General features: G+C 40.6%; 1 protein-coding gene across 7 annotated transcripts in view; it reads right to left on the bottom strand.

Moving 5' to 3' along the window:
* Positions 1–4,859: 4,859 nt before the first annotated feature.
* The window catches only part of Map2k4 (mitogen-activated protein kinase kinase 4), a 98,295-nt gene continuing 92,313 nt past the window's right edge, over positions 4,860–10,841 (bottom strand). For all 7 annotated transcript variants that reach the window (XM_075992141.1, XM_075992142.1, XM_075992147.1 and 4 more), the window contains 3 exons: positions 10,480–10,628; positions 8,357–8,402; positions 4,860–7,331 (listed from right to left, as the gene is read on the bottom strand). In XM_075992141.1, the coding sequence (XP_075848256.1) occupies positions 7,218–7,331; positions 8,357–8,402; positions 10,480–10,628 (309 nt within the window). In that variant the 3' untranslated portion in view covers positions 4,860–7,217. The remainder of the gene's footprint in view (positions 7,332–8,356; positions 8,403–10,479; positions 10,629–10,841) is intronic.

Genomic DNA, 10,841 nt, shown 5'->3' with positions numbered 1-10,841 from the left:
CTTCTACAGAAGTTGGGAGGGAGGCTCCTGGTCCCTTACATTTCTTGAAAAAAATCATTTCAGTGGAGGAAACATGTAGGCGGAGACTGCTCGTTTGTTTCCTGGCCACCCAGACACAGAAACTATATTAATTACAACCCTGTTTGGCCTATTAGCTCAGGTTTCTTATTAACTAACTCTTACATCTTAAATTAACCCATTTCTATTAATCTGTGTATTGCCACCAGGCTGTGGACTACCGGGTAAGGTTCTGGCATTCTGGCATCTTTCTCCTTGGCAGTTATATGGCATCTTCCTGACTCTGCCTACTTTTTCTATATTTCTGTTCTGATTTCCCTCCTGGCTTTACTCTACTAAGTCATTGGCCAAAACAGCTTCTTTAATAACCAATGGTAATAAAACATATTCATAGCATACAGAGGGGAATCTCACATCAGGAACAGGCTTGCAACTGAGGCAGATAAACTGAGATATCTCAGTTACCTAAGGCATCAACCCTGCAAAATAATTTCTCCTCCTGTGGGTAATCTGTGGTCAGGTATTACTTGGTAGAAGATATAGGAAAGGCCAGTTCAGACCAGTATAGGAGGCAAGCACAGTGAAGGCCAAATTTCTCTGAAGTGCCTTGTCAGGAAAATTCCAACTCGTGTATGATGAGGCATCTAAAACAGAATTGACAATCAGGATCAGGACCCACCCACTTCTGGCTCCTCCTTCCACCTGTGATCATTAAAAATGAACCCTAGAAAAGAACTTGCAGTTTTTGAGCTACATGTTTTCTGGATCCCACTCTCATCTTATCCTGTGGAGCACATTCCAGAGCATTCCATGTTTTACTCTTATGATTAGTAAAGCAATACTTTCTCCAAGACACAAAAAACCTGGTATCACATCATAGTGACCCTAAGACCCCTTCAGTATCACAACAGTGGAGAAATGGCTTCCTGCTTCAGGCTCCAGAGTCAACCAACAGTGACAGAACAGCTTCTGGATGTGGGAAGACAGCTCTTTTGGCTCCATTATCAGTTTTCTAATCAATGTGGTATGTAATCACAGCCAGAGTAACGAGATAGTCTAGGTTAAACTGATGATTAAAGGAAGAAGGAAATAAAATATTATTTGTAAGCAATTTAACTACTTAAATGCAAAACTGAAACTATCAGTCTATTATTAGAGGCAAAAGAAGTGAGGGAGGGGACAGAGGAAAGATTAACATCGAAATTCAGCTCTCTGCATAAAATCACATTTATATGGAGGCCTGGTAATATAAATACCTGGTAATAATCTTATTTTGTACTCTCTCTCCACAGAAAAACTAATTATTTTAAAAATAGTAAAGATTTCAGAAAACAGAAGAGATTTCAGATGGAAAGGAAGTAAATTTCATGAAAATAATCTAGCCCATTATTAAAAAGAAACAGGCAAACCAGTACTTCCAACATTAGGAGGTATATGTGTACGTGTGTGGGGGCAAGGTGCATGCATGACTGCGTGTGATTCTGTGTGTACTACCTAGCAAAAAAAGGAAACAAACATATCAAAGTAACATCTCTAGGACTAACTGGAATTTGGTGCAAACCTGAAGTTGATTACATATAATGTGCATATATACACCAAACCCAAGAGTACCACATGATAAAAAAAATCTAGGGCTGGAGAAATGGCTCAGCGGTTAAGAGCATTGCCTGCTCTTCCAAAGGTCCTGAGTTCAATTCCCAGCAACCACATGGTGGCTCACAACCATCTGTAATGAGGTCTGGTGCCCTCTTCTGGCCTTCAGGCATACACGCAGAAAGAATATTGTATACATAATAAATAAGTAAGTTTTTTTTAAAAAATCTAAATGATGAAAAATCAGTACCAAAATTTAAATGCTATGTTAGAATAAAGTAAATCAGAAAGATGGGGAGAATCAAAAGTAATTTGCAGGCAATATTATTTTTTACACAGATAGCCTGATAGAATCTACTTTAAAACTGTAAGGAAAAACAAATTCAGTAGGGTGGCAGATACAAGATCTATGGGAAAATGAGTTATAACCCATGGATTTACAATCAGTATTTGAAATTTAGGCCAAGAAAACAATCCTGCTCATTAGAGCATCAAAAAATATGCAGAGATAAATCAAACAAATTGAAAATACAAAACACTGTTTAGAATGATATGAAAGATTTAAAGAAACTGGAAAACATTCCAATTAATGGAAGACGAAGCTTTAAGGGATAAACCGATCCCCACATGCTCATCCCCTAGTGGAGAACTACATCTGAGGTCCTCAGCAGACTCCTCTGCAGAAACTGTCAAGCTGATGTTAACATCTGTATGGAATTGACTGAGGAATAAAGGACCCTGAAAAGGAGAACAGCAAAGTCAAAAGTTACTGCAAAGTAATGGCAGTCAAGACAGAGAGGCTGAGCAGAAGATCCCGGAAGTTAGTCCAAATGCCTGTGACTGGAAGGTTGTCTGCACGAGTGCTGAGTCCTCCATGAGGACAGAACAGCAGGATGTCACAAATAGAAGCATAAAGTATGAAGTGGTCTCTTCTTCATTCACTTCATCTAAATAAGTGGAAAATGGGCCGAGTGTAAAGATATGACAACCAAACTCTTGAAGTGGGAATAGTCAATGATGCAGTTCCTTGGAAAGGTCTGGCAACTATTCAAAACATCAGTAAGCAAAGGGCCCAGAGCCTTCAGAGATCTTGAGAAATTAAAAATACATGCACACATAGGAATATGCAAGTGAACAGTTACAAAAGGTGGACTACAAACATTAAAAAATGAACAGATAAACAAGATGTGACATCCTTAATAATGGCTGCAAATGGGTACCTAGAAAGGCTTATCTCACATTTCCTGGTGTGGGGTTCTTAGTTGACCTTGAACTTAAGATCCTACTGCTTCAGCTTCCCCAGTGATGGTACCACCATGTCCAGCACACCTCAGATCTTGATAACATGAGGATCACTGGTACACTGTACACTTTTTCAGACATAAAAATGTATTTATGCTATTGTGTGTGTGTGTGCGCGCATGCCAAGTGCACACACATACGGAGGCTGCCAAGGTTGACACCGGATGTTTTCCTCAATTACTCTTACACTCATTCACCTCCCCTCTCCTCCCTTTCGGCATACCACATACAGGTGTGTGTGGCTACACTTGAGTCTTTTTTTCTAACATGGAATCTAAAGAGTCAAGCTCAGGTTCTCATGCTTGGCACTGGCACTGCTGTATAAGTTGTCAATTAAATGGTCACAGCAACCATAATGTAAATAGCGTTCTGCCTGTAAAATTTCTATACATATATAAGAACCGTGAGGCAGAACCTATAGTTTTTTGGTTCTTAAAAGTGATGTAATGTGAACACAACTCTGAGGTAGACAAGGAAGGATGGTATTGCTGCCTCAGACTTACACACAGCTTAACTGTATTCATCAATGGCTGCCTTGTCTGATGCAAAACATCAGAAAGGTAACTGTCTAGGAACTAGCGACAAACCACTGCTAGGCCTTCCAAACCAGCTGAGCAGCCAGGACTCCAAACATGCCCTCACGGTCAGTGTCTACATTCTCAATGTTGTAGCTACACTGCTGGGTAGTTTATCAACCTAAACTCAAAGGACAGCCTGAAGTTCTCTTCTGCAGCTGGTACGTCATGCTAGTGAAAGGAAACCTCTTACACTGAACCCATAAGTGCTGTACTTAATAGAAGGACCCAGAGTTCTCAGGTAACCTCACCCCTGCCTATATATGCATGACCAAATCCACTAAGCCCACAGAACCTTCAACTCATTTCCACAACAGAGCAGGTCCTCGTGAGATTTTCAAGCACAGGACCTCCAACCAATGGCACATTTCTTTCTTTAAAGGTAGTGACATTTTTATTAGTAGTACAGCCACTGCATGCCTGTGGAGGTCAGAGGACAACTTGCAGGAGTTGGTTCTCCCTTTCTACTATGTGGGTCCTGGAGGCTGAATGCAGGTCATACATAAGGCTTGATCCTTTACCTACTGAGTCATCTTGCCTGCCCCAGGTGGTGGCTTTAAATTAACATTTGTTTTATAGTCTTGGGTTTGAGTCTCTCAGCTCTCTGTTCACTACTATTATCTGAGCTAGAACTTCTCCAATCCCTTTTATTTCTCCTGCCCACAATGGGCGACTGTCCTACCACCTGATTTTGGTGGGCTGTACTCAGAATCAGATGAACAAACACAACATAGAGTTCTATGAAACCTGGAGTGCCTCCTGCAATCCTGGGCTCAAAGTGGAATGTGAATCTTAGCTGACACTTAGCTGAGGAGCAGACAAGGGAGGACAGGATGCAGAGCTGAACTAAGCTCTATGATCAAGTAGGCACCGTGTTAGCATAACAGAATAATTCAGCCATCTCCAGGCTCCTCTTTTTGTTCACCTTCATTACCCCCTTCCCCCATAAGCTCCCCAGGCACGACCCCTAAAGCTCTTTTTTACACTGCTCTCTTCTCAGGAAGCAGTGAGAGAATACAACTAACCTCTCACCTGGGAGTCTCAGCACCAGAAGCCTGGCTGGCAACACCTGTCAACTCTGACACATGCAAAACTGCACCTGCTTCCTGCAGCATTCTGCAGCAAGGTAGGTCCAGACACCCAACCAAGCACAAGCTTGGAAAGATTGCACCACAGCTGCTAAAAAAAAGCAAGCTGTGCCACACTGTTACCTCTGTGGTCAGGGAACAAGTAGAAAAAGGAGGAAAAGAAAAGAACCAGAAACTTCTGGAAGGAGATAATTACCCTCCATATGAAATGCACAGACAATTTAATGCCATTTTTCTTGACTTTCTTTTTCAGGGTATGACTGCAGAAAATCAAATTACAAGGTCATCATTACATCCTAGATTTATTACAACTGACCTGCAGGCAAAGGGTAGACTATTCCATAAACATGTGGATTCCATGGCTATGTCTTAAATAGAGGAAGGATTCAAACAAGAATACAGGATAAAATATTCCAAAGCTCCAAGAAGCAGTTATGTTACTGAGCTACATTTTTACGGACAAATAAGGCAAAATCCCTGCACATCAGCTTTTTTGATATTTTTATATACTTTCATATGGTACAAGAGAAAAATAACCAGAGCTCACAATGTACAGTTCTTTCACTATTTTCACAGCTTGTGAACACTATACACCCTTTTTGTTTTAATAAAGATACATTGTAATAAACTCCTTGCCCTTAAGTTTATAGTTTATAATAATCTATGATTAATACACTAAAATTGCCTTTTTTATGTGGTCACCCACACAGCAGAAAGTGAGATAGCTCCTGGACAGTCAGAATTGCTTTGATCTCCATTTGCATAATGGCAGAGTGAGGCTATACTGAGCCAGACAGGAAGTTGACAGCAGAGAAACAAATTCCTCTTGAGTCCTGGGAGCAATGGAGGATGATGGCTTGGTACAACTTAAGGAAGACATAGAATAATGTAATAATGTCTCCTAGTGAAACTCAGAGAATCTAAGGGTTAAGGGCTCAGGAGTAGAAAATGGGGAAAACAGGTAAGCAGACCAAGAGATAAACCATTTTTAAATTCTGCAATGAATAGGGATGTAACTTTGAACAGCACCATTCTCCCTGTATTGTTTTATAATATTTATGAGTGCCACTCTGGGAGACATAGCAGTACCTACCAGTGCTTGATTCTGCAAGGGCATCACCTGTATCTCAGGCCAACTTGTAGTGCTGACTAACTGCTATGCAGAGCCTGATGCTCAGTGCCTGGCTAATGGGTAAGTGAAGACAAGCAGCACATGAGGTGAAGGGGCTTTCTTTACACTTTGCCTTCTTGTGGGGCAGAGGTGGGTAAAATCCACATCCAAGGGAAATAATGAACTGGTAGAGGCCCCAACAGGTGGCATGCCTATCTGAAAGGCTATCATTTCAGACCTTCATTCTGCTCAAATGTGCCTCCCTAACAGATTGCCTCTTTTTACCTAGCATATCAACTGAGCCTGGCTGTCTCAGCTTTTCAAGCGTTCCAGCACACAAGAGAGATTCAGGGTTACAAATCCTTGGTAAGTAGCATCCCTGGTAATGTCAGAGTTCCAAATGTAAGAAACAAGCGAAATACTGGATTGAGCAAAAGTCACGTGCTAATAACAGTTTGTGAGGAAGGAAAAGAAATAGAAACTGAAGACCTGGCCCATGATGGCAAGAAGCAAAGAATTGTGATTTGGTGTTTTGCTGCCTTCAGGAAATCATCTAATCATCAAGGCACATTGCTACTAGTTACTTCTCCCTGTTAGTAAGTTACAATGGCTCAAGTACCGGGCTTGGGGCCAAGGGAAAATCTATAGCTGCTACAAACTGTTCTGGAGAAGATAACAGAATCAAAAACATCTGTAAACTTTGCCTTCGGTACTGTTTCCTTCGTTCAGTTCTGGCAGTTGGTGGCAGGCAGGGCAACAAGTTGGCAGCACCCTTCTATGACAAGTGGCAGACTCCTGTACCTTTCCAGTGAAGAGCAGGGCTGGAAAAGGACAAAGAACACATTCTGTCCCGTCTCAGTGTTTTAATGTTCACCTCTCTGAAAGCAACATGGTTTTTGGTAAAGATAGATTCATTCTAATTTAACATGATATTTTGAACAGGAAATCTGGCTGAGCACATCAATTCCCAAACATCAACTGTGACTGTAAAGCAACAGAATATCAGATCAGGAAATCTATTGCACTTGGTGAAAAAAAAGGAAATCCCTCCTTTGTCTCCCAGCTCCGGAAGGCAATGTGTCTCACTGGCTGTGCAAACTCTTCTCACTCAAGCCCAAGTCTCTATGTTCAGACATAGTACATCCATTACTGTGTCCTTCCAGGCTTTGGAAGTCTGACAAAACACCATTCCAGTAGCTGTGTCTCCAGGTTTTGAGTCTAGAAATGAATTTAAGGTGTGATCTAATCACAGTCAACAACTTGATCGTACTGACTTCCACACGTCATGAATATGTTCATCACAAAAGAGCAAGATGAGGTCTCTGACCAGCACTAACACTGTGATCAGTCAGGTATTACAGGGATGCACATTCTAGGTGACAGAAGTATACAGACATGATGGAAACGAACACCAATCTTATTGCACATGGTGTCTGGGCGAGCAATAAAAACACTGTGATACAGGATGAAAACTCTTTACGTCTTGCTTCTTCTCAGCCCTTTTTCCTAAAGTCTGATGTAGCAGCAGTATCAGTCGACATACATGGGAGAGCTGGGAGTAGCTGGCATCTGATCCAGGATTTTACAAACATAGCATGCGACCTCAACAGTACGTTCTTCATACATCAAAATAAAGGGATGTTTCTGCAAAAAAAATGGAACAGAAAAAAGCATCAAACATTTATATCAGAGCCCTAACTCAACCTTTCTCAGTTTCTATACAGCACAGAACTACAAGTTCCCAACCACATACAGCTTCAGTATATCATAGAAGAGGCACTGATCACATGAACACCCTAGATGTGACATACTGGGTTACCATCTGGAGGCTCCACCATGACAGTGAGTCTCAAAATTTACCTGCATATAGAAAGTATTCACTGAGGAAGAAAATGGAGTTCATGGTTCCTCAGCATGCAGTCACACCATATGAGAGCCAAAAACTACAGGAATCTCAGTCATGCCTCTTAGGACACCAGAGAAAGTCTCCCCATCCTCCATTGGTAGCTCAAGGATCTTCAAAAGGGTTTTTCAGTTTCAAACCTTCTAATTTCTACTCAAAAAGAGGCCAAAAGATACTTTCCTTGTGCTCTCCAGAGTGCATAGCCTACAATCTACTACACCAACCCCCCCTCTTTTGTTTCTATCATTGTAAACAACAAGTTGTAATTTCTCTGGTGATAGCACTGGGATTATCTTTACAGTCATTGCTGGGTTGACCACAACCTGGCTTAACAGTCTTGGAAAGCCCTAAATGTGATAAGCAATCTAATCTTTTCTTAAAACATTCCCATATCATTGGACCACAGACAATACTCTCTTCTCTGCTCAGAGGAAAGCCACACAAAGAAGACTGCTTATCATGAGAGGCATGAGAACTTCTCAAAGATATGTGAATTGCCAGAATGATGTACATTAGCAGAGGGACAGCAATAAATAATAAATAAAATTTCCACTAATTTTTTCTTACAGAGGAGTTACATATATTAAAGATAGGAGAATTTTCCAAATTCTTTTTATGAGGAATGAACTAATAAATTATAAGAAAAATTGTAGCCACCAAGTTTCCTCTGTCTAAAACCTGTTGTCTGAAACTCTCTGTAAGGACAAGCCTCTCCTTGGAGGCACATGCTGCTTACTGAACCATGGACTTACAGGTCCATACTCACCAGAAGCTCTTTATACTTTGGCCTTTTGGATTCGTCCTTCGTAAGGCTAAAATAACATAAAAGTAATGGTGTTAAGATGAAGTCACATTGACCCAATTATTTTGTTTTTTACAGATGAAAAGCAGGACCAGGTCAAGGTCATCTTTGGTCATATAGAAAGTTCAAGGCCAGCCTGGTTATATAAGGCTTTTTAAGCTCTTAATAGGACAGTACAGAAATCCTTCAATTGTAGATATAATGATCTAGACAGTGATTTTGACATACGTAAGAAACAAAAAACATGGGATACATATTCACCACCGCTACCTACTGTGGCACAGAGGCAAACAAGGAGAAAAATGTAACATAATCACCACAATCACATAAAAATAAAACCAAAGAGGAGGTCTAGGGATCAAAACAACGTAGAGCTGGGGAAATGACTAAGTGGGGGAAAGAACTTTCCTGAAAGCCTGATGTCTTAAATTCAAATCTCTAAAACCCAAGTAAAAAGCTATGTGCAGTAGCTTGCCATGTGTAATCCCTATACTCCCAAGAAATGGGAGACAGAGACAGTTTGTGGACCAGCCAGCCTGGAGTACACAGCACAGTGGCAGAAACAAGAGATCCCACCTCACGAAGCAAGGCAAAAAGTGAGAATGAACTCCTAAAAGTTGTTCTCTGATCTCTACATCTGTTGGCAGCACACAACACATAAAATAAAATTTTAAAAATAAAGAGTCTGTAATATACATTAGATTCTTTAAAGCAAATATTCATTAAAATGGAATATACAGAATGGCCAAGTTTATGGAATTATATAAGTGCATATAATATGTGCAAATTGGTAAACAACAGACTGTTTTTCAGTGACGAGAGGGAACCAGTGTCAACTGTCATCCACAAGATTTCTTCTATCTAGTTCTTGAGCCATTATTTTCCCCTTTGAAAGATCACTACCAGCAGAATTTGGTCAGAGAAGATGAAAGAGACTTGAAAACTCCAGTCAACAATTGTTTTCTCATTATTCAGAAAGAGGACAGTGTTAGACCCTGCAATAGAAGCTTTATAAAATACGGGGTACAGAGAAATGGCATTCCTATAAAACAAAAGCATGCTCAAGAGTAAATAAGGCATCTTTAAATCATGCTGAATAAAATGAGCAATTACCAAACTTTTTAAAGGCTAACATAAAAATGCTAATTAAAACAGAAGACAACACTACCAACTATGTCTATATACATTTATTCTTTGCTAGTGTTCTGCAATATATGTATGCATGCACATGTGTGTGGATACATGTGCATAATTTATATGTGGAGGGCAGAGATTGGCATATTTCTTCCTCAATCATTCTTTACTTCATTTATTGAGGAAAGACCCCTCTCTGAATCCAGAGCTCACTGAATCTGTTGTCCAGTTAGCTAATTTGTCCTGTCTCCACATAGAAGTGCTGGCACTACAAGCAGGCCATCTTGCCCATATAGCTTTAATGGGTTCTGGGGATGAGAGAGTTCCAGTTCTCATATCTACAAAGCAAGTGCTTCATCCAGTGAGCCATCTCCCTAGCCCTACATACATTTATTCTCAGGTGCCATGTACATATAAAAGATCTGACACAGTAGACAATTTAACAGGCATGGAGTTCATGCCTCCTTTGGAATAGGATTAGAAAGAGCCAATATGTACATTTTAACCAATTAAGTTTTGGGCTTGACCTTACTACTGATACCCACACTATTCTCTAGGTTTTATCAGAGTAGAGATCCAAGCCTTAAAGTCTGGTCTCATGAGTTACTGAATAGTAAAAAGATCCAGGTGATCCTGGCATAATCTTATTATGATAAGATTACCAGTCTCATTTAGGCATTTAACCTGGTAACTTATACCAGGAACTGGTGATCTGGAGGCAGCTGCTTCACCACCACCTACAGCTGCTTTTCACCAATACCTATGTAGAATAAGAGGGCAATGTCTCTTCAGGCTGGCTGGAATCTCCACACTGCAGTAATCCATAGTCCTAGCTGGGGTAATGTAACAAAGGACTTCTTTTCCAATTCAAAGCATCCATGTAATTGAGATTAAGTTGCCCAACTGGACTATTCTGCCACATGTGTCTGAATATTAGCAAATAAAGTACTTACCACAAGTTGACAAAGTTGATGAAACTGGGGGAGAATTCCCTTTCTTCGGAATTACTTAGTTGTGGAGGGTCTCCTTTCACCACTTGTGTTAGCTGATCAAACACACTATTCCACTTTGGATAAGGAAACCGGCCTGTGGCCAACTCGTACTAAAGAGAACAATAAGGAAACAGAAAGACACCAAGCATGATTTACTACTCCCTACTGGAAGAGTGATGCCAATCCAAACACCCAACAAAACTCTTTAAAGCCCTCCCTCAAACTCTGTCAGGTTAGGGAGGAATCCCTGGATCATGAGGCTAAGTAAAGGACATGAATGTAGATACATGAGCCTCGACTGAACTCAAGTCTTGGACTACAGG

Source organism: Microtus pennsylvanicus, chromosome 11, assembly GCF_037038515.1.
Source record: "Microtus pennsylvanicus isolate mMicPen1 chromosome 11, mMicPen1.hap1, whole genome shotgun sequence".
Lineage (NCBI taxonomy): Eukaryota > Metazoa > Chordata > Mammalia > Rodentia > Cricetidae > Microtus > Microtus pennsylvanicus.
The sequence above is the reverse complement of the archived record's forward strand: the minus strand, read 5'-3'. Positions and strand labels throughout refer to the sequence as shown.